The following is a 24,238-nucleotide window of genomic DNA, read 5'->3' on the forward strand; positions in this document are numbered from 1 at the left end:
TTAGGAGAAAGGTCTGAACGTAGGTTAGAGATCCTGGCAGGCCTAGTAATTTGCTGGTAAAATACAAAAAAGAGAAATAATCAGCTGCAGAAAGGGTTTAGAGTTTCATTTGTACAATGAAACAGTGTTGGCAGATGCCAGCAAACCACATACTATGAAAATAAGGAATAAATCACAATTTTCACTGTTATCTCTGTCTAGAAATTCAGCACAAGATGACAATTAGAATTTTCAAGAATTATCTGCTACAGCCTTTGGAGGAAGTTACTTTGGCCAACAAAGAGCTGAAGCTCTCTAAGATTTGCAGCATCTAGTTTCATTTCCCTCAATTACCCACCAATGCTTTTTTGTAAAAGCAGTAATTCAAAGCAAGAGCTTCACTTACGTGCTCTCAAAGTCCTTCTGAAGGAGGGGATGTTTACACCACCAGCTCTTCAGAGATTTGTGGGACCTTTGGCAGCCCTGAAGCTGCGCACAGGGCTCTTGCCCTACTGAGCCCACAACTACTCCAGCCACATTTCACAGGCACACCCCATGAGGGAGAAGCATTAGGTGCCAGCAGAGTCAAAATCTCAGCTCCACACACAGCAACTACAACCATGTGTAGAGCCACTTAGTGAGGGGGGTGAAAAGCATGGGGGGAGAGCAACCTCTGCTACAAAAACTGTCGACAACATGAATAGCTCTGACGAAAAAGATGTGGAAATGTGCATGGCTTAAAATGAGACCTCGTGCTCCTTATCAGCAGCACTGCATGCTATCAGCTTTTAAGAGCTCTCTGGGTTGTTTCTGCAAGCAGAGGAGACACCGTAGTACTGACGGGATCGTGCCACTACACAGCTTGGGGTTAGAACACAGCTACAGTTCTATTTCTAGCATAGCAGCTGGCTCAAATAACTGCCTAATTCACTTAACCCACTTTGTGCATAAGCTTTTTTGGCTATATATAGAATGGAAATCACTACGTGAATGAGCAGCAGTTGGTTAATGCCAGATACCCGCTTGTAAAGCACCATTTCATTCCTTTTCTGTATATTATGTAACACAAAACAAACCCAAATTTGAGGATCAGGTATCTGGGATTAAAACTAAAATTTGGTCTAATTGCTTGTCAACAAAACAATCTTAGAGTCACGCTGAGGAACAGGTAAGCTTATGCTGTTTGAACATATAAAATGCCATAGTTCAAAATAAAGAGAAGGCATCCAACAAGTTCTTCCATGTTCCAATACATGCCTAAGCTTCCAAAGACAATTTTTAACTCAAGAGTTTGATAAAAATGTATCCTATTGCTTATATGCTCATCAAAACCAGCCCACCTCAGTAAGATCCAGCAAGTTCCTCCATATACCCCCCTTGGGCGTAAGCAAAAACACCTCATTTGCAGAACAGCACCACACCCATACAAACATTCACAGCCTCAATTGGAGAGATTATTCTCTTTGGTGTTTATCATCACAACTGGTTTCAAAATAGCATCGGGTTAGGTGTTTACATGGTGTTTAGGAACAGCATTACAAAGTGGGGGCTACATCTGGGGGCCAGGGGGCAGCTACAGCAGGTAGTACTGCACTAACAAGTAAGGAACACGACAGATAATAAATTTAAATGTGGTCTTAAGTAGCATAATAATTCAGCAGTTAAAACCATTTAAGGAAACATATCAAACACCCCCTATACAGGAAGGGGAGAACCCCTTTACGTAGTACCTGCACCCTTCCCAAAAGCATTTTGCAAGCCAAGGCTCCTTGGCTGGGAAACAATCAGGAAAACATTTAATTCCTGTCCTAAATAATGACACTGTGGAACAAGGGGCACCAGCAGGCTGAGAAGCCTGCTGCCAGGCCGTGTGCAGCTTGGACCTTCTGTAAGAAGCAAACCCTGCAAAAACACAGAGTAAACTCCCTGCTCCCTGGCAGAGCAGGCAGATTCTATAAATGAAGGTAATAAAAAAGAAGGTCCTGAATAGCCCTTACAAGTGTCTTGGGGTGAGGGGACTTTTTACCATGACAGCAGTAGCCTGCAGGCTCCAGGCAGTTCTGATGGGTGTGCTGATACATGTGACACACAGACATACAGAAAGAAACGTCTTTTCAAAAGTTATCAGGAGAGTCCTTGGCCATCTTTCTGGAGAGAGGTCAAACCTCACATCTGGAGCTATGGCAGTAATTTGAAACTGCAAAAGCATTTCAGAAAGTACAGAAAATGTATACCAGCACTTCTATCCACAAGGACAGACACCCAGATGACCTTGGAATAATACTCTGGAACATTAACGTGCACATTCATTTTCCAATTGACAAACTTGTTATCTCTGTTACAGAGTCTATTCTGACACGTGTTACTCGAGCAGCTCATAAAAACACAGAATATCCCAAAAGAGAACTTCAGGAGATGCTTAATTAAATAACCAATTATTCTTCATGTTTAAAAAATAAATACATGCACATACACTTCCACGTGATGAGCTCCCAAGGGAAAAATTTGTAAAATAAGCATAAAGTGTTTATTTAACTAGGAGAAGCAATTAAACCATTAAGAAGAGCTCAAAGCAGGCATTATGCTGATTATCACTTAATTGCATGCATTCACAGCCATGACACAATCTGCAATGAGAACAACTATGTTACATACTAATTTTTTTCCTGACCTGGGCACATTTTACAACAAATCCACCAAGCAACATATATATCCAATGAAAAGGTAATTCTGGAGTGCCAGCCCATAATTGCTCAAGTTTTCCCCTACCAGCACGGAGATACCGATGATTACTACTCCTTAGCCATATTTAAACATGCTTAAGTTTACTTAAATACAAATAGATGAAGCTGTTTAATTTATCTGCTTTTCATGACCTACTGTGTAATGCTAAACGAAAATCTACTTGCAGTACTAATGTACTCTATTGATCTGCCCTAATTTCAGCCACTTCTCAACATCTGACAGTGTCTCCTGCACTGTCCTCTCCTACACTGAGGGTGATAAACCTCCAAGACCCTATAAGGTGGGGCAGGGAGGTTGGTGAATGCTGTTCAGGCAGGACTGGCAACCACCGGTAGACAAACCACAATCCAAGGAGCTCCTTGAACACAACTCCAGTTAGCAATCTATGTGTTTTAGGAACACCAATGAGAAGTCCCAAACCTTCCATTTTCCTCAGGCTGCAGACAGGGTTTCCAGCTGCATGTACCACATCGGAACACATCGTCTGCAAAATTACACCACGACCACAACCAAGTAGCAGAAATGCAGGAGGTGGAACATTTTTTTCTACTCCACAGCAGTCACATCTCCCCTGTCCCACGAGAGAGGTAAACAATGTAATTGTATAATTCCCTTGGCAGTGGTGGCAGGAGGCACTGCCGGCGGGAACGCGCTCTGCTCCAACAGCACTGGGAGAGGAAAGTGGCTGCCAAAGCACCCAGTCGCCAAGAAAATTACAATATGATAGTCTTAATTATACTAATTGCATTTCCTGGTATTGAGGCAAGATTAATATAGTATTTCTTATGCTACATTTCATAAACACAATTGGTTTCAGCTTAACTCTTCATAATTGTATTTCACCGTTCTTGCAAACAATTAGCCACTAATTATGTTCATTCCATTTTGCAGATGACTGATAAACACTCCAAATATCAGAATTCTCTGTCAAGGGAGGCAAATTACTTCTAACTTGTTAAGTAATCTTAATAAACTAAACCCTCTGTGAAAATCCTGCAGGCAAATCGCCCAACGGCACTTGCTTGCCATTTCCATGCTGTTACCAAAGACTAGAAAAACTTCTACCAAGAGGGGAGCCATGCTTGGACCAGCTTTGGAGAGTTGAGTAATAGTCTTAAGGTCATTAAATGACCAAATATTAAAAAAAAAAAAAAAAAAAGTAATCTATTATCTATAAAAATAAATTATGAGCTATCGTATATAAAATAAGTTCATTGAATGCTTTGGATTGGAAAGGACCTTAAAGATCATCTAGTTCCAACTCCCCTATATGGGCAGGAACACCTCCCACTAGATCAGGTTGCTCAGAGCCCCATCCAACCTGGCCTTGAACACTGCCAGGGATGGGGCTTCCACAACTTCCTTGGGCAACCTGTTCCAGTGTCTCACCACCCACACACTAAAGAATTTCCTCTAAACATCCACCCTAAGTCTCCCCTCTTCCAGTTTTGATCCATTACCCCTTGTCCTCTCACTACACACCCTTGCAACAAGTTCCTCCCCAGCTTTACTGTTGCCCCTTCAGGCACTGGAAGGTGCTATAAGGTCTCCACGGAGCCTTTTCTTCTCCAGGCTGAACAGCCCCAACTCTCTTAGCTTGACCTCATAGGAGAGCTGCTCCAGCCCTTAGATCATCTTTGTGGTCCTCCTCTGGACTTTCTCCAGGTGGTCCATGTCCTTCTTATGTTGGGGGCTCCAAAACTAGACATAGTACTCGGTGAGACCTCACGAGAGCAGAGTAAAAGGGGAGAATCACCTGCTGGCCGTGCTTCTTTTGATGGGTTGGCTTTGTATACCTAAATACACACACACATCATGCACAAATACTCATTTTAGAGATGAGCAAAATGTTTGAGCTAATAAAAGTCTTAAGGCAACAGGTGCTGGGAACTGGACTGCAAGGATCTTACTATTTTCTCACTCCCACCCTACTCGCCATAGCCCCGTCATCCAGCTCAAAGGCTCTGGTCACACAATTGAGAATGACGGGCATTGTGTTTCTGTCCCCTCTCCAGGCACAGCTCCAACATTCAAAACAATTCAGCTAGAAACGTTCAAAAACTTTATGATGAGATAATATCATCTGCTGCAATAAAAATAGTACTCGATACTATTAGGCCAACATCAGCTGTAGCAACCCAGCCAAGATGGCATTTGAAGCAGCTGACCCTTCGCAGCAGCAGGTGTGCTCATCAACACATGGGGGTTTCTAGGAATTTTAGGCCAGATTTTTAGAAATAACACACACACAAGGCTTTCTTAGCATGTATATCACTCAACAGGTGATGTTTGGACAAACAGAACACAGTTCCTTATGCAACTTGGCTTGAGAGCTGTATGGACAAAAAAAAAACACAAGTATTTTGAGCTAAAAGAGTCTTTCTTGGCCAGTAGTGAAGCCTTCCCATAAGAACAAGAATATACTTTGCTGACAAAGCACTTACACCAGGGTTTCCGCACAGATTACTCAGTTCCCTGCTTTCATACCTGCAGGGTCACAAGCCCTTCACTTGCCAGAAGAACAAAATAAGCCTTGCTGATTAATATCTTGCAATACTTTGTATGAGCTAATATGAGTTAACATGTTCCTCTGCTACTCAATATTGTTTAGAGCTTCCTATGGAGGGTATTGTCAGAGAATTAACAGCAACCCAGAAGGAAAGGCTCTGCTTCTGACAAGCCATCTACACTCAAATGTTCCCCTGTCCCACCTCCAACAGAAACAAGAGGAATAAGCTTACAAAAAAACCCCAAAACCACAACAAAAACCACACCACCAAAACTGTTGTTAATAATATAATCAAGAAGTTGTAAGCAATAATCAAGCACAGCTTATAAACAAAACATTTGCAGAACCCTGCAGCTTTATGTTATAACACACAGAAGGTTCATTAAGAGAAAAATAAACTGCAAAATCAAGACAGAATTTTGATCTTGATAGAAAAAAAAACTAAAGAAAAATCCATTTGTCTCCAGGAGTAGCTTGATTTTTAAGTAGTATTTTATGTTCTCTGAACAACAAAGAAAAAAAAAGTTAATTAATTGATAGTCAATCTGCCACAGAAGTGAACATAGCATAACTTCAGCCACCCTCAGGGATGGGAATTTCATCTCCAGATCCCTAAGTGAAGTTCCAGGTATGAGTACTTGGAAATTGCTACCAGGCTTCTTTCCATCTCCCCCTTCATCCCTCAAATGGGCAACTCAAAATCTGTATTCAGATGCTGCTTTATGTCTGTTTTCCTGGGCTAAAAGTCTGACTACATGGAAGGAAACATCTGCCTTAATTGTTTTATAAATATCAAAATATTCCCTGTGCCATTTTTGGGCAGTCACAATGGAGGATGTGGCGTTAATAAAAGTTATAAAACTGGCAGAATCTACTTAGTGGAGAATACAGTATTTCTTTCCTCAAGGAAATAGCTCTTGATAGGCCAAAATCCAGAGAGTGTCTCATTAGAGGCAGGAGGAGCCCTTTTTTTGTAGAGCACAATGGTTTCCCAGTCTCAGACACTGGTGTTCGAAGAACTCATTTGCCAAATACATACCTTGAGTCCTGACAAGGCAGCACAATCTGGGAAAAACCATGATAAAACAGAGATAACATCTTCTCCACTGGAAAGTCTGAACTGAAGAACTTCCTCAAAGTCATCTGAGGGTGTTAAGTCTCTCCATGTAGACAGCCAGCAACTTGATGCACAAGCTTTGCAGAAAGAGCCTGTGGTAGAACTGACCTGCAGTTTACTTGTTCCTCTCATTTGGATATTACATTCTCTTCAAACCAAGGGTAATGCCAAGTGCCACAACAGTTACTTCTGGCTTTGTCACTGGGAACAGGCAGGACTTGATTCACTTTGCATCCTCTTAAGAGGTTGGACTCAATGACCTTAAAGCTCTTTTCCAATTAAAATGATTCCAAGAGGAGTGTCCTACTGCATGTCACACCAAATGCACGAGGACTTGTCAGATCTGGTATCCAAGACAAATCTCACACTGTGACAAAGCCATCCTCCTTGGTGTCCTACTCCCAACTTCCCTGCACTTCTTTCCTCTCCAGAAGACTAAACAACTGGGTAAGACTTTTTCAATAAAATTATTCAAAGAGCTATTTCTGGTTGTTACAACTCATGCTACCCTTATTTTGTAAATGCTAACCTTTACCTAACACTGCAAGTCATATTGCACCATGAGGGAGTTTTCATTGTAAACACAAGCCAAACATGTAGCAAAATCAAAGATGATAAAGAATAAAAGTAGAGGAAACCAAACACTTGCCTGTGAGGAGTAGTGACATTTAGTAAGGCAGATGGAATAATTTCTTGGCTGTTATGGCCAACAAATATAATTGCTTCAGATCAAGAAAACAGAATATAACTGCTTTACTAACTTAAAACTAGAGCTGCATTAATACACTTTGAAAAAAACTAAAAGTATTGACTAATGTGTTTGCAATGCCTGTAGTCTGAATAAACTGGGTAAAGAATGTGGATCTTGGATTTTAAAATCCTGACACCATTGACTGGAATGTACTGGGTCTGCACTTGGGGGATTATTTTCATTTCAGCAGGACCAACACTGACAACTCGTGCATTCCTGCAGAGCTGGGCTTGTTTTAACCCATACACTCACCTAGGCTCTCTACGTTTTGGGGAGAGATCCATAGATATTAGGAGACATCTAAAGATTGATAGAATGTTGGTATGGATACACTGCCTTTCAAATTCATTTGAATGTGCCACATTTACTCATCTTTTCAGACATACACATGTATATTCACACAGAAATAAGGACAGACACAAACCACAAATACAAGTCCTGCACGTTTACAAACCAAAAAAAAAAGTTTGAAATTACAGCCCAGACCATATGCTCTAACGTTTGTCTTTCAAGTCTACTGTCCTGATTCTATAGATAAATGCATTTCCCAGCAGCAGATTCTTAAGCATTCAAAAAAATATACAAAAATCTTCATTTTACCCAAGGACAAACTTCATGAACTGCTCCTCTGCTCATCTACGTGCTATTCCGCTGCCAAGGGGGACGCTTCATTTCTATATACTTGCAAACTGGAATAGCTGGAGTCTTAATTTCTTTCTCATCCTGCTGATGATTCATCCCATCCCTTGCTCCTCTGCCGGGAGGCCACGTCAGCAGGACACAGCACTGGCTGCCAGGTCACATCCCAGCTGGCTGGAGCAGAGGCACCAGCCCAGGCACCACAGCTCTGCTCTCCCTCGGAAGAGGCTGCAGGATCAGGAAAGGCTATGTCTGTCCCTCCCAGCATCTATTCAAACTTCAGGATTTGGAAAGATTAAGCCAAATCAAGACTCAGTTGTGTGTCAAGCTTCTTCCTTTGTCTTGCATCAGGGGAGTTACATTAAATAATAGCTACCAATTCACTGTATTTTAGTCAAAAAGGATTTTTAAAGGACTAGATAGTCTATACACCAAATGTACTAATGCGCTGCATCTTCTGCAAGATTTAATCCACACACTTGCAAAAAAATTTTCCATTACTATTCTTAGCATTATCAGATTTAAAATGGAGAAGCTAAGATTATTCACAAAGTAAACAAAGCATCCTATTGTTTACTTTGGGCTTCTTGCATGGCTTCCTATACTTTATTGTAGTATGCTAAAAACAAAACCTATGAGATGAAAGAGGTCTGCATTACTGACAGTACCAAGGACAAAAATCTACTCTGTGTTAGCATCCTCCTGCTCTCCTCGTAGGAGATTTCAGCACAAGTTTCACAAAGCTATGGAAGCGTAAAGTTATTTATTCCACGTGGTCAGAATAAATGATCTGCAATCAGGACTGTAGTTTTTCTAAGGTGACCAAACACCAGAAGGCCAAAGGGCCTGTATCTGAAATACAGGTGGAGTCTCCACATGGAACACAGAGGATGAAAGGCTCCTCTGCGAATTCTGCTATTCTCTGTTTGATTACAGGGCAACAATAAGAAGCAGAAAGTACTAAGCTAACAATTTCTGTTCTTATTATATGATTAGGTATTAAGAACTGGTGGTTTGTAGCTATAACTGAAAAACTATGCACAGACAGTGTCCCAACAGGAGGGGCACGGCTGAGCCTCAGTCTGGGGACACACCAGTGCCACAGAGCTGAGCTTGCCAACACACTGGAATGACCACAGGTAGAAGACTGTGACCATCCCTCTAAGGGTTGATACTGACTCTATTGATGAAAGGAACAAATATTTTGGCCAATACAGCCAAGGCTGGTTTAGATAGGAACTACAAATAGAGACATGGCAGTCTTTGAAATTATAGCCCTCCACCACAGTTTTGTTCTGGAAGATGCTTGTGCATATAATCCTTACTCTGTCTTCAAAAGAAGATCCGTATTTTAAAGCATCACCACACATAGACCGTTTTGCTCCAAACCCTAATGACCAAAGCAATTTGAATAGAAACTACATTTCCTACAGAAAGTTTTCCATCCCATGTAACCAGTCTGCACACCAGCACGTAGGTGGAAAGAGTCGAAACACTTTAGCAAAATAAACAGAAACAAAACCTGAGCTCACCCTGCATTTCACCCCTCCTTTCCCTGACACAGCCAAAGCATGTCCATCCCATCTCACCTCCTGGCAGACGTGCCTCAAGGAGCCCTTTCTGTGTCCCTGACCTCACGCTGAGACCCAGCCAGCATGGCACAGAAGACAGACACTAAGGACACTGGTTCTTCCTGCTTTGCAGAACTGTAAGTTCTGATCAATGCGTATTTTGAAAACAGTGTCAAATTCTTTTCTTTAAACTTAACCAAGGACCAAATACTGAGAATTCAACAGATGCTCAGGAAATCAAGCAGCCCCTGCCCCAGCCTGGCCCCCACAGCCCCTGGCTCTCACTTGTGCAGTTCCTGCCCTGAAGTGCCCAAAGCACCTTCCCCCTCTCACATTTCATGAGCTACCCCTTGAGTAAAGTGCATTGCCAGCCTTCTGGAAACCTCTCCAAAGTACCCTGATTTCAGGTGCTGCTGTTATTTCATCTCAGACTGAAAACCAGCTGGGGCACAAAGGAGTGACCATTGGCTGCCTCTGCAGCTGCAGCATGATGGAGGGAGACACTGGCAGAAGCTGATGCACCAGGGAAACTTGGAGCACTAGGAAACCAGCCAGCTTCCCAAACCTGTACTTCTTTGTTCCAACTCCTTAGGCTTCTTTCATCCCCCAGCTTTGATCTGACATCCACCAACCAGTTCCTGTGTCTGTGCCCTTCATTACTCTCATCTTGGCACCTCTGTCCCCACCCAGTAACACACCAGTTATCACTCATTTGCTTATTACACAATGTCCCATTTTAAACTCTTTCCTTCCCTCCAAAGAAATTGACTCACTTCCTCATTTCCAGTCTCATACTAAAGGAAAAAAAATAAAGCCTTTTTTAAGTTTGCTTAGACTAGATTGAACAACCTTATTTCACTGACACACACACTCCCTCATCTCCTCCTACAGCTACTTAGCCTTTAATATTATCCATTCCTTTGCATTACCACACCAAACCACACCCACCCACCCAATTAAGGGAAAAATAATTCCAGGAAATCTTTCATTTGAGAAACCACTGCTAGATTTTTAGCATACTTCTGGCCTTTTTCTTGAGTTACTTGCTTTCAGAGCCATGGAAAAAGCAGCACTGAAATTCAATTCATGCAATCTTTGTTTTACAAGATAAGAACAAGCAAGGGCCCTGCAGTGCTGCAAGCTCAGCATCAATGGCAAAACACTTGAAAATACCAGTGGAAACAAATATTGGTATCAGGAAACTGTTATTACCCTGTTTTCATTTCAAAATGTAACCACCCAAAGGCAATTTAGGTCCTTTTCTACTGCACAGATATTCACGTTTAAACATAGCTACAAACCCTCCATGCCATTGCACGTCTTTACTCGTCCTTGAAAACATCAAAAACAAAAGCCCATTCAATGCAGAAATGCTACAATTAAAAGCATGATTTCTTCTCCTGAGCTTGTTTTCTTTGCATTCAGATTTTGCACTTCGCTATTCCAAACCTAGTGCTGGGATACTGCAGAAAGATAAGAGATAATTTTTAAGAGGGCATTTTCAGCAGTGGGTTAGACTGAATACACCAAAAACATTAATCACACCAGGTGCTTTTCTGCTGCCTCTTCTTCTTGTTACAGGGTTTTCACATGCTACACACACAGAAAATTACAGAACACTTGGCCCAGTTTGCTTGTGACAGAAAATGAGACCCAGCCTGGTTATCATTTAGATGGATGGCAACAGAAAGTACAGATAGCAATAAGGGAGCAATTCTGCATCATTGATGGATCAAAGCGTCATTCAGTCTGCATCAAGTTCTCTGTACATATGTATTTTCAGCATGTGGGTGACAAGCAAGTTCAAGTTACACCGGAATAATCATTGTGTCCACATTCGTATCACAGGGCAGTGCACACAACAGCTTGGCATTACTGCCTTCCAGGATGAAAAAGCACTGAACAGATGCTTGGGAACAGCCCCACTAACTATGCACAAATTGCTGTATTTTTATGGTGTTTATTATACAACATCATTCTCATGCAGCAATAGAAGTTCCTACCAAAGGTCTTAAAATACTGCCTAAAAACTTCAATCCATCAGTAGGGAAAGGGTAATTTCCTGAACACCAGAGATTCACCCAGAAACTATTTATTCTAAAATTCAGAAAGCAGAATAATTGTTTTTCAAATACAGGGGAGGGTTGTTTGAGTGCCATTCTGCTGCTGATCAGATCCCCACTCTCCCCTTCTGTATTTCATTCAGTGTGGCTTCCTCAAAGCACAAGCTAGAAGCAATCTTTCACATAAAGGAGAATACAAGGTCTACAGTTACAGCTGAAAAAGAAATGGGCGAGGCTATGTCTTGCCCTTGTCCTTTCCTTGCAGAGCTAGCAACAGCCACGTCCTGAGTTTGTGACAAATTAAGTGGAAAAACACAAAAGGGAAATTAAGTATTTTAAGTATTGAAGTATTTATGAAGTATTTATTATCTGTCAAAACTATTTAAAAGGAGCAGCTTTTAAAATGCTGATGATACAGCATACAGGCACATTTCATCTCTCTCAAATACCAAATTAAGACCCTAAATCAGTCTCCCTTCAACCACCCACAGAGGTACAGCTCTGCAGGCAGAGCCCAGCAGGGTTGGGTGGGCAGCAGGGCAGGACCAGCAGGGCTTTCCTCCCCAGCTCCCCAGGGATAGTGGGATTTTCAGAGGAAGGATACTAATGCTTTGTCATAATACGCATGTGGCTTGACAGTACCAAACCCTTAGAGAATCAGCTGGTAACACCATTCCTGGTGAGAGCACCTGGAGCCCCTCAGATGCTTCCCTAAATAACCCAGCATGTGTACTGCTCAAGGCTGGATTTCTCCAAAAGACCAGATTTCTCAGGCTCCTTAGATCTGTCCGCTCAAGGAAACTTCTTCATGTCCACTGACCAGCTAAACTACTCCCAGCAGTTTAATCCCGCCCCACACCGGGACGTGTGTGGCTTATAAATTAATGGCTTAACAATTCACCTCTGGCTACACGCAAGCAGAACACAGGAAGGAAGGCAGCACTAGCTCTAACACACTGCATGTTCAATTAAAAGTACAGTTATTTCAGTCCTACAGAACTGTAGGGGGTGGTTTCTCAGGTGTTTTTTGTTTTACGTTTTCACTGATTACCTTACTAGTGAAACCCTGAGGATTTGGAAAAAGTTACTGTATTTCAAATTTCTCCACTATTCCAAAACATCAGAGACATTCAAATGCGTATCTATTCTTTCTGGTTTTAAATACTGATTACTCAATTGGTGGCTAATTACACCCCAAGGTGCTTAAAACAGAGGATATTCCATAGAGGTTTTCCTCGAATAAGTGCCCTTCCAACCTTGAGAAGACAAATGAAAATTCAGTCTTTTTGTCTGCCATTTTCACATCAGTCATCTAACACAGGTTATCTCCACTCATCCTCATGTAAACCATGGCCATGGAGTTAAACAGGGTCCTGGATACATCCAAAACAGCCTCCAGGAGAACACCAAAGACTTCAAACTTCTCAAAAAGCCATATGAAACAAAATGCCTCCACAAAGACAAAAATCACGCTATGTAAGCAAAGTTAGCTGACCCTGCAGAACAGATACTTGCCAAAGGAAAGAGAAACTTTCCTATATCCTGAAGAATATAGCTTAACCTAGTCATGCCATCTCAAATTTTTAGTAAGTGTTCACTGCACAAACTCAGAAGAGTCACACACTTGAAAGTAACTGCTCATACTGTGAATAGAAACAAACTCTGTTTACAAGCACATTTTATGTCATAACACTGAATACGTGGCAATAAGGAAAAAGCAAGTAAAGTCTGTTCAACAGGGAGCTCCCAGCTCACAGGCAAACACACTGTCCAAAAAGAGACTCTCAGGCTGCCTTAACATAGTGCTAAAATTATTCCATAGCTTGCTAATCATAGTGCAATGTGGGAGCAAAGGAAAACACTTATTATTGTCTACGTGCTGCCCCGCATATAGGGAATACATTAACCTTTAAGCATACAGAGTGCCCTATCACAGGGGGAAAAAACCTCCAACATTTAAGTTTTGTGGAACAAGAGGGTGTGTAATTTCCAAAAACACTGCACACAAAATAAGCCTGTCTTTTACAATAACCTCAGAGTGCAGGAAAAACAGAACTGTCACAAATCCTAATCTTCGTGTATTTTCTGGCTGATCAGTTTCTTCCATGCCTGATGGCTATTAATATTAAACTCCACAATTGTACTGTGAACACATCTTTGCCAAAAGAAAAAAGCTACAACCGAGTCAGGTGCTTTTCTTTGTTTGAAGCACATACTGATTTTAGCAACAAAAATATTTCACGATAAAGTAGGGAGTTGAAGCTTCAGTATGAAAAGCCTATCAGAATTTTCAGACTGAACTTAAAGAGTGTGCACAAATAAACACATTTGCTTTTGTGGTCATACTGCAGTTCTGCCAAAAAAAGGACAAAATGTTATGCTACAAATTCTAAATTAGTTTTATGAAAGACTGCTGGTGAGTACCAATCAAACCCCATTGGCACAAACATGTTAAATTACTAGGAGCACAGGACCAGAAGGTTTCAAGTTACATTCATTTATCGTCTGAACAACACTCTGAGCATGAAAAAAAAAAATCTGAATTGTGTAATCATTGTATTTGTAATGGAAATGTTTCATGTCATAACCAATATAAAGCATTCATTTCAAATAAAGGGGGTAGCCAGCTTTATTCCTCTGTTACCTGCCACGTGGACTAATTTCTTACCACACAGCATGTTGGCTTTAAATCTTAACAAGCAATTTGAAATTGCTGCTATTATTGCTCATCAAGACTGTATAATCCTGGATGGCGTTCAGGGAAGCTTCTGTAATGTCTATCTCAAACAACTATTAATTCCTCATTTCCATGGGGATGAAATTTCAAGCAACAACCACCACCAACTCCATGGCTTAAATGAGGGGCTGCAGAAAAGATGCAAAGAGACTGCAAGATGGGAAATTTCACACAGATATAAAGGACAATCTCTTCCTTATGGGAAAGGTGCAGCACTGGAGCAGTTTGCCCGGGGAGCAACTTTCATCCCCAAAGAGCTTCACGACTCAGGAGGTGGTGGACTACCAGATCCATCTCTGACATGATCTCTGCTTTCAGCAGAAGGCTGGATAAGGTGACCTCCAGGGCTCCCTTTTAATCCAAATTTCAGCAAAAAGGACAGCTATCCTTGAGCAATATGATTTTAGAATTTGCTGCAGTCTAAGAACAGCCCTTCATGAGTAGATTTGCAATCCACAGTCAAAATGCAGGGGCAATTCACTAGCTATACAGTTATTATTAACCTGACTTTTCCCCTCCCATTACTATTACTTTTTTAGGAATGGCTTTTGAATGAATAAGCCCACTGAGATTGCTGCTTAATGGTATAAGATCTGGATGGGATGGGAGAGGCGATACCACCTACCTCCCTTCTCAAAAAAATAAGATAATGGCATAAGTTCAGAAAACATCACTGAAAATTATATTAGCAGCACAGCTACACAAAGTCTATTCCCCTTAAATTTTTATTTAACCTTCCTGTATTTACTGTAGACAGTGTTATACCTGGGGAAATATCTGCTTCATTTCAAAGCTGTGTTTGCTACTTGCTAGAAACCCTCTTCACAGTACTTGATATACAATCTGAAAGGTCTGTTACAGCTTCTCCCTTCAGACCTTTTTAAAAGATCTTATATGGGCTCTCCCTTATAAAAAACACAAGTACTATTTATCATATTTGCACAGAGAGGTAAAACAGCAATAAAAAGACTGCTTATATGCTTTACTCAATACTACATAATTCACTGGCTCTGCTTCTAAAGAATTCATTTAAAACTCTCCCCAAACACAACCTGACTGCTTCAAGCACTCTGCAATGTCTGTACTTCTCATTTTCAATTTCTCCCAATAGAAGAATAGTTTTTCCATACATATCCACTTAATTTGTTACTAGTTTTCCATGTAACTTGAGATCTCTCATTTGTATTTACTATTTGGATATATAGAAATATGCATATAAAAATAAAAAATGCTGATAAGTGACTGAACAGAGAGAAAAATACTGGACTTGCAAGAAATAGATGACTCGGAGATATTAAAGCCCGAAAACACATACAGCAGTCATGTCTGCCACTTCTCACTCAAGTGCTTCCCTCTATTTTCAGAACTGCATATCACATTTTTTAGAGAGGAGAGAACCAGTTCTCCTTAACCCACACAATGCTCATCCACACATTGATGTATCCTCTTACCTTGGATGCACTGTAGGGTTCCATCCTCAGCCCTTATTGTAAAGGTTTCACCTGGATTAACTTGAACCAAAAAGACCTGTAAAAAGAAAAATACACATTTGTTTCTCTGTGATCTTAAAAAATTACATTTCTCCAACCTACCAACTGTGTTATCTGTAGTTTGGGAGATGTATGGGGAGCAGAGAGGGAAGAGATTGAAATGCTACATCCTTGGGTACCAGCAGAGTGCAAGAGCTGGGGCTGATTTAAATGATAGAATGGTTTGGGTAGGAAGAGACCTCAAAGATCATCTAGATCCAACCTACTCATTTAAATTTTCAGAGCTGAAGATGTAACTCAGCTGTGTGCAGGTAAGAAATACGGCTTTGGGTTCCATCACCAAACTCTTGACAAAGTGCTTTAACTTGACCAAGTGCTGATAGTGAAGGATATAAATCTTGAGATCAGGAGACCAGACAGCATGAACTCCAGCATGCAGCACCAAAGCCACACTGGGATTTCAAGTTCACAGGGATAAAAGGTTTTTGCAGTATAAAGGGAGTCGACCCTTTGCATTTTTTAAAATATTATCCTTCAATCCTAGACATAACAGATCTCAGCTAAGCAAAATCCAGAGACACACACAGTGCAATAGTTTCACACAGAACCAGTAATAAACTATTGAGTATCTATGTTTAAATAATCAAAATATTACCCCCATCTCTCATTGCTCAGTTCTGAAGATGATGGGAATGCTACAAATACAAGGAAGCACCAAAACACATCCCAGTTCACTGTATGCTGTACTCATCTTTATTAATTTTCAGGTGTCTAGAATCCTGGGTTTAAAACTTATGATTTAAGATTTATTTCTGTAATGGAGAGTTTCACTGGAAACTACTGATTATTTACCCTCTTACTCTTGCTGCTCATGAAACTTTTACTCAAATATTTTAAACACACTTCTGCTACCTTTGCATTGTCAGAATTTCAATCAAAACTTGATTAATCTTGATATGAATTGAAAATTTAGATTGGCATCTTCTTGTGAAAACTCTCTAAATTTAGGTCTGCTCTTCATGTTCTGGGACACCTGCATGCAGAATTTAATAATTCCACCTGGAAAGATAGAATTAGACTTAAATGTTGTGCTTCCGAATTCCTTAAGCTAAATGCATAAGATAATTATTGCCTAGATGACCTTTTGAATTACAGCAATCCTACAGAAACCCATTATTTCAGAACTATTTTTTCAAGCACGGGCTGGAAATCAGAAAAATGACATACAAAAGCCATTCTTTTGTCTGCAACAATAGCTTCTCACTGATCCAGCATACAGAGCACAATAAACGGTTCAGGAAAGATAAGAGGCACAAAGCCATTCCATCCCTAATCTCCGAACAATCAACATTTAAGTGACAGCATTTAAATGCTTATTTGCCATGAATAGGTGGGGATTATCCACAACAGGATACAGGCATCAAGTCAAAAAAAGCACAGCGCAAAGCAGTGTCATTCAGCTTAAAAAACAACAACCAACAAACCAGAAACCTGAACACAAAGAGGCAAAGATTCATTAAAATATTTCATGAGCTTATTTGCACTTTATGTGTAAACCAACAGCTGGAAATTAATTGGTTATTTATAATATTTAATAAATTGGTTATTTATTAACACACTTGATTAATGCCAACCAGATGCTGTAGCACACCATCACACCTTTGGAAGAACCTGGTCCAAGTCCTCAAAATACATACCCTGACTAGACCCTTACTTAAGAATAACTCGATCTTTGCCCTCGCATGGAGAGCTGAGTTCAAGAGCAGCTATAAGACTGATTGTGAGAGAGGAATGAGGCACGTGTCTACCCCAGTTATCAGAAGGATGATTTCCCAGTTCCTTTTCAAAGAGTCTCTAGCCCAAGTGTCCTCATTCACACACCTGCAGTCATGCTTTGAAAAGAATCCCGTGGATTTCCACATTTAAAAATCCCTTCTTGAAATTATATTCCCAATAACAGCTGTTGTTTATGATGGCTGAAATAAAGCAGCATTATCCTCGCCCAACTACACAGGTTTTTAACACAAACAAATTGTTCCAGCAACAAATTTGTTTTCTGGCCTTCACATGTTTGTCCCCCAATCCTGAGCCTATGGGTACAGCCTGGGACTTACAATATAGTAGCATCTATTCAATGTTACACATATGGAAGCAATTCCTTATTGACAGTCCTCAGAGTACAACAGCTTAAAAATCACATATTAATTAAAAAAACCTAAAACCCCTAGCACCAGCCACTGTCACAAAAGGTAAGATTAGGTTGTCAGAAAGCAAAGTTCCCCACTGCATGCTGCAGGATAACAACTGCCATCTCTACTTGGTCTGTCTCAAGTAGGGACTCTTCTATTTTGCCCAATTTTTAAGTATCATAAATCCATAGAGTCATAGAACAGTTTGGGTTGGAAGGGACCTTAAAGATCGTCTAGTTCCAACTCCCCTATATGGGCAGGAACACTTCCCACTAGATCAGGTTGCTCAGAGCCTCATCCAACCTGGCCTTGAACACTGCTAGGGATGGGGTTTCCAGAACTTCCCTGGGCAACCTATTCCAGTGTCTAACCACCCTCACACTAATTTCTTCCTAATGTCTAACCTAGATCTCCCCTCTTCCAATTCTGCTCCATAGCCCCTTGTCACCTCACTACACACCCTGGTAAGAAGTGCCTCCCCAGCTTTCCTGGAGCCCCTCCAGGCACTGGAAGGTGCTATAAGGTCTCCCCAGAGCCTTTTCTTCTCCAGACTGAACAGCCCCAGCTCTCTCAGCCTGTCCTCATAGGAGAGGTGCTCCAGCCCTCCGATCATCTGCGTGGCCCTTCCCTGGCCTCACTCCAACAACTCAATGTCCTTCTTATGTTGAGGGCTCCAGAACTGGACACAGTGCTCCAGGTGGGGTCTCAAAAGAGCAGAGTAAAGGGGGAGAATCACTTCCCTTGACCTACTGGCTGCTCTTCTTTTGATGCAGCCAAAGACATGGTTGGCTTTCTGGGCTGCATGTGCCAAGGCCAGCTCACGTTGAGCTTCTCATCGATCATCACACCTAAGTCCTTCTCCTCCAGACTGTTTTTGATCCATTCTCTACCCAGCCTGTATTTGTGCTTGGGATTGCCCTGATTCAGATGCAGGACCTTGCACCTGGCCTTGCTGAACTTCATGCGGTTTGCATGAGCACATTTCTCAAGCCTGTCAAGGTCCCTTTGGACGGCATCCCTTCCCTCTAGGGTTTCAACTAATAAAGACAAGAGACAAGGAAGTACTTTCACCCAGGATCTTGTTTTAAATATCAAATACACAGAAAGGATAACATTTTTCAAATATTAGCTGTGCAATTAAGTCTTTTCAAAATGACATTGCTGAGGGGAAAAAAGTCCTTTATTCTGCCAATCAATGATTTGCAGCAAGTTCCACCATGGTTTTCACCTAAAATTCAGTAAAACTAATCCTGGTTTGCCAGGTTCTTGAGTAAGATTTTCCACTTCTGTGTTCAGATAATTGTATTTGTGAAACATGTATGATTTGTACCACCACCTCATCTCCTAACACTTTACAAGGCTGGAAGTCATAACAATCTAGTTTTATTGCTATTTGGACATTTAAGTGTATAAAAAATTTTCAAAGGAGGTCAATGAGCTTGACTTCTATTAAACCTAGTATGTCTTCTGCACCTAATGATGGTGGTCCCAACAGATCTGTACTTTTGGAGTAGTGTTTTTCTGTGCCACAGAAGAAACAGCAATACTTGTGAAATTCATTCACTTCAGCAAAGTTTCAGAAAAAATTAAGAGCCAAGGAGCAAGAAGACACCTCGAGGCCCTGAGCTACCAAGCCTCTGTATATAGCTGAAAAAGGCCATCTCCAGCTATGCTGGCTTTCTCAGAACAGTGAAGAAATCAGCCTCTGACTGTGGTGGTACTGAAAAACACATGTTAAACCAGGAACCACCAGTGCACATAATGGACTTAAAAGTTACACTGTAGGCAAGAACTGTTTGTGAATGAAGTATTGTAGCTGTCATTTCAAGAAAGTTCCTAAAATGTAGTAAAAAGTAATTAAGTTCTGAAGATATTAAAAGCATTCTTCTGCACTGATGCTCAAATTAGCCACCTTTGGAGCAGAAGAAAACATTTATGGACTGTTGCTGGGGGGAGGCAGCTATATCAAGAGCAAACACAAAGAGCTGACGTGTGACTGATATGGGTCACCAGCAGAGCCAGGGCTGAAAGCAGAGGGAGGATGGTCAGCACATGAGCACATGTACCCAAGGTGTCCCAGGCAAGACCCTCCACTTAGCCTCTGCCACAGGCAGACCCCTTCCAGCAACCCAGCCTCTTTCTACTCAAAGCTGGTCTGCCCCTGTAATCCTCCTCACCACCCAAACCCCTCTGCACTCAACCTATGCCATGCATAACCCCCCAGGATGTTGCAATCACCACCTGCTGGTTAACGAGCAACAGAGCTGAGGTCAAACCATTAAAGCCAGTGCACAGCAAGTACTAGATACTGGGCATTTTCCAGCCAACACCTCCCATTTGTCCCAGCTGCCTGGGACAAATGAGATCAAGGCGCACTGTGACTTCTGCTTACTTACACACTAACAATGTCAAACTAATTCAAATTATTTATTTTTCCTAAATAAGAAATCAAATCTTCTGCAGCCTGGAAGGCAGCTTTTTTGCTTCCTTCCTACACAAGGGATCTTCACAGGAATGCCTTCTTTCTGAAGCTTTTAATTAAAAATCTGAGGAAAGCGATAAAAAAGGCTAAAGATAACATCTTTATTTTAATGAAAACAAACACAGTCAATCTTTAATTGCCCTGTGTCTCTTCCAGTATTCATCATCCCCAGTACAGATGTTGATGGGATGGCAGCAAAAGGAGTTAACTTGACAGTCACTTGGAGCCAGGGCTGCCCGGCAGCACCAGGAGGGTGTGGTCCAAGGACACTTCATCCCACTTTCAGTCTCCTGGCCTCCTCATATCCAAAAAGCTGGAGCTTGTGACAGCTGCATGTAGGGTGTCAGCAGCACAACGCCAAAGGCTTCTCTGTTCTCTAAAAAGTACTGGGATGTTTGCTGTAGCAGATTGAGCCACTTGCTGTTTAAGCCCAGCCTTACCTGCTGCATCCTCAAAGAAAGCTGGCTACCTCCGTAACACACTGGGGTTTTTTGCATTTACTTGGCACTTAAGAATGTTGTTATATTTTATTTGAAGTCTTGTTTGTTAAGACTGAGTAATGTTACTAAGTTGCATAGCTACTATAAATATTTATAATCAAACACACGCCCAGTTTGGCAATAATTGCTCTGTGTCCAGACTAAGTTTTTATGATGAGCCAAACGAGTGTCAATCATATTCCCCTCATTCTTATGATCCGACTCTTGTATCTATTTGGAGCAGGACAAAAGGTTAATGAACCTGCCAGCAGTGTCTAACACAGGCTAAAGCTTGGTTCAGGAATTTAAGACTATATATACACCCTGGGGATTAGCAGTCTCACACAAAGACTGAAAAATCTGCCTGGTAAGGACTAAGGGCATATGCATTTATCTATTTTGTATTGTTTTGGTTTGCTTAAATAAGTACTAAAAAAACCCCAGAATAATCACTTGAGACCATTAAAAGACTGTGTCCCAGCTTCTAAAGAATTTCCAGGTCTGTTCCCCAAGAAGGACCAAAGAATTCACACCACTCCATGTGCAACACTTTCGGGAATGCATTTCTCCTCAGGTAGGATACTTTCAACCTGTCTTTAGTAAGATAAATCAGGGAACATGCTACATCACACATAATAAAGCAGTGACTTTAAAAATTAGTACTTTGATAGTAGTGTTCTGGGGTTAACTATTCCTTTCTTCCATAGGACAGAAAACAGAGGCATGAAGCAACCCAGTCAGTTTACAATGAGTGCTATTGATAGCAAAGCCCACAAGTGACAGATCCTGAACCCTCTAATTTATCACAAGCTAAACATGCTCCCAAACAAGCAGGGGGAAAAAATAAATCAAAAGAACAGTATCTGTGTAACAAATTGCTCTGATAAGCCAGAAATTTCAAGACTGATGAAGTTTTAGCAAATTCTGTGTTTCATTACATTCACAAAGGAACATATTTGTGAGAACAGCTTCAGAGTTTGCCCACCAATGTCCTTCGGTTAAAATTCCTTCAGAAAAGTTCCTTTTAGAGACTTCCTAGACAGCAAACAATTCCCATGGGTTAACTTTGCTAATGCTGCTTGTCTGCCATCTGTTCTAGTCTAAATGCCTTCTCTAAGGCTACTCAATCTGCTTTAAAAGTATATTTAAACAGCAGGAAATGGCCTTATTCTTCATCTGACAGCCATTTTTTCATTGTCTGATGCTTCTCAATTCAGTTATCTTAGATGTGTACCAGTTAGAAACCTTTTTCTTCTTGAAACAGCCTTCTGTATGCAGGTATCCCCTCCTCCCCCCTAAAAGGACGTTTCTACAAGTATTTTGTTAAAAAAATTCAAGGAAGTATGAAGACATAACACTAAATTTTGGCACAAAGTTCATTCACTCAGCTCAGCTGCTGCTCAGGTGCAGTTTTCAAGCACTTGAAAGGTGCACTGACTTGTCCTACAGGAAGGTCCCAAACCTTGCTCCTCATTCAGATGTACTCTCATCTCCCTTACGCAAAGTGTGCGACCCTAAAAGACAACAACCAGCTAACAGAGTACCAGATACCAGTGATAAAACAGGGTTTGGTAAATATACCTTTACAAACAGCAGGCAAGCAGAAACTTCCAACATGATTACAGGTACAGTAAGTGAACCAAACCAAAATAAAACTTCCCAAACTAAATCACCCAACGTTTGTACAGACGTGCTATGGCACAGCCAGCTGCCCCTCCTCTTCATACTCTAAGCTTTTGAGAGCTTGCAGTGCAGTACCTGCAGGAAACCATTTAAATTCTTGGACCAAAAGGTTAATTATCACTCCCTGAATCCCCACAGGAGTTACAAGTGGATTAGAAGCAGAAACAGAGTAAGCAGCAGCTCTGGGAGACACAAGAAAGCAGTCAGCAGCAGTGGAAATTAAGTGTAGGAAACTTAAAAAAAAAAAAAAAAAAAAGGCAGTGCTAGAAATGCCATTTGGATAGAGAAGAGGGAATTACTGTCAAGCAGGCAGTCATCCCTAGCTCTGCCCTGTACAGCTCCACAGCACTTATCCCCAGGAAGATAAGACAATTAACGTTCCCATGCAACTGTCCTACAGTTCAGGACTGTTTACCGGCAGAATTGCTTTTTGCATCGCTCTCCATCTGGCTGCTGGTAAAGCTGAGGTGTTTGACCAGCTCCAGTCTGCTCTTTTTCACATCTACAGGAACTGATCTTCTGAGAAAAGCCTTTTTGCTGGAGCTCAGCATTTCCAGCTGAACCTCTTAGCACGGCTCTGCCGTGGTTGAGCTTCCCATATCCGGGAACACACAAGGTTGAGCAGCAGCAAGTGCACCCAGAGCATCTCAGCAGAAACAAGTGTTATCAGCTCCAAAGCACGAGACACTGATCTGTGTGCTGGCCTCACGGCAGCCTGGAAAACACCACACGACTCATCTCCCACCAGCTCAGCCACGAGGCTTTCTAACCAGCAGCTTCTAATGGAGACTGTAATTACACCCTGGAAAAGCACATGTCCTTATAAAAGTAGCACCTATTTATCTAGTAACATAAACCATCTCTCTTAAGGAATTTCTTATGTGAATCTAATCTGAAGGCTGTTCCTGCCTTATATGAGTAACTAAGATAAATCTCTTTCAACAAACATGTAATATTTGCTTCTACATTACAAAACCAATCCTGTTAAGAACTATTAACATAGTCCATTTGCTGCTTTTATATGCAAACATCAAAAAAGCACTTATTTCCATTGCATTGCACTTTCAAACTGTACTTTTTAAAATGAAGACATCAACTAAAGGTTCAGGAATAGGATTAAAAATGGTCAAGCAGCAAAGCTTTGCAACATGTGAATGAACATGCAGACCAGAGGCCAAGTCTCACAGAAAACTGGCATTCCAACTGCAAGCACTTGAAGAGATAAGGTCATGAGTAATTCTCATTTAAGGCCTCCAAGCAACATCCAACAAACATTTCTGCAGAAAAGGAACCTGGCCCAGAAGTGTTCTGCTGAGTCATATTTGCAAAGCACAGCAAAAGCAAGAAGTAACACACTTCCAGTATGTGAGCAATTCATTTTACCCCAAAACATTAGATGAGAAATTAGTTCGAAGGCAATGGAGGCATCTGCCAAGCAAGGCTGCTGAATCACCACTGGTGGGGAAAAATCCAAAGATTTGACTTACAGCCCCATCTCAAAGGAAGGCTGAGAAGACTTCATTTATTCTTTCTGTAATACAGAAGGATACGTTCGACAGCCTAACCTGACAAATGGTTTCCATCAAAGAGAAGTCAGATTTAAGAAACAATTATCCTACCCAAGATCATTCAGATTGCTTCTTCACTTAAGTATATTACTATTGGTAAACAAAGCCATTAAAAGCTTTCCTTTCTATTTTTTCAAGTTGAAGCACACTGCACAGAAATGCCTCTAAAATAATAATGATAATCACAGAAATTAAAATCTGTGTTGCTCTGAGAAGCCAGATAAGCAGACAGACTT

General features: G+C 41.2%; 1 protein-coding gene across 3 annotated transcripts in view; it reads right to left on the reverse strand.

Moving 5' to 3' along the window:
- Positions 1 to 24,238, reverse strand: part of FNDC3B (fibronectin type III domain containing 3B) — a 196,654-nt gene that overhangs the window by 136,000 nt on the left and 36,416 nt on the right. For 2 of the 3 annotated variants that reach the window (XM_051626737.1, XM_051626738.1), the window contains exon 3: positions 15,563 to 15,638. In XM_051626737.1, coding sequence (XP_051482697.1) covers positions 15,563 to 15,638 — 76 coding nt within the window. Of the gene's footprint in view, positions 1 to 6,272; positions 6,329 to 15,562; positions 15,639 to 24,238 lie in introns of those variants that run through there. The other variant, XM_051626739.1, reaches the window with a different exon arrangement.

The sequence above is a fragment of the Apus apus genome, chromosome 8 (genome assembly GCF_020740795.1).
Source record: "Apus apus isolate bApuApu2 chromosome 8, bApuApu2.pri.cur, whole genome shotgun sequence".
NCBI classification, from domain to species: domain Eukaryota; kingdom Metazoa; phylum Chordata; class Aves; order Apodiformes; family Apodidae; genus Apus; species Apus apus.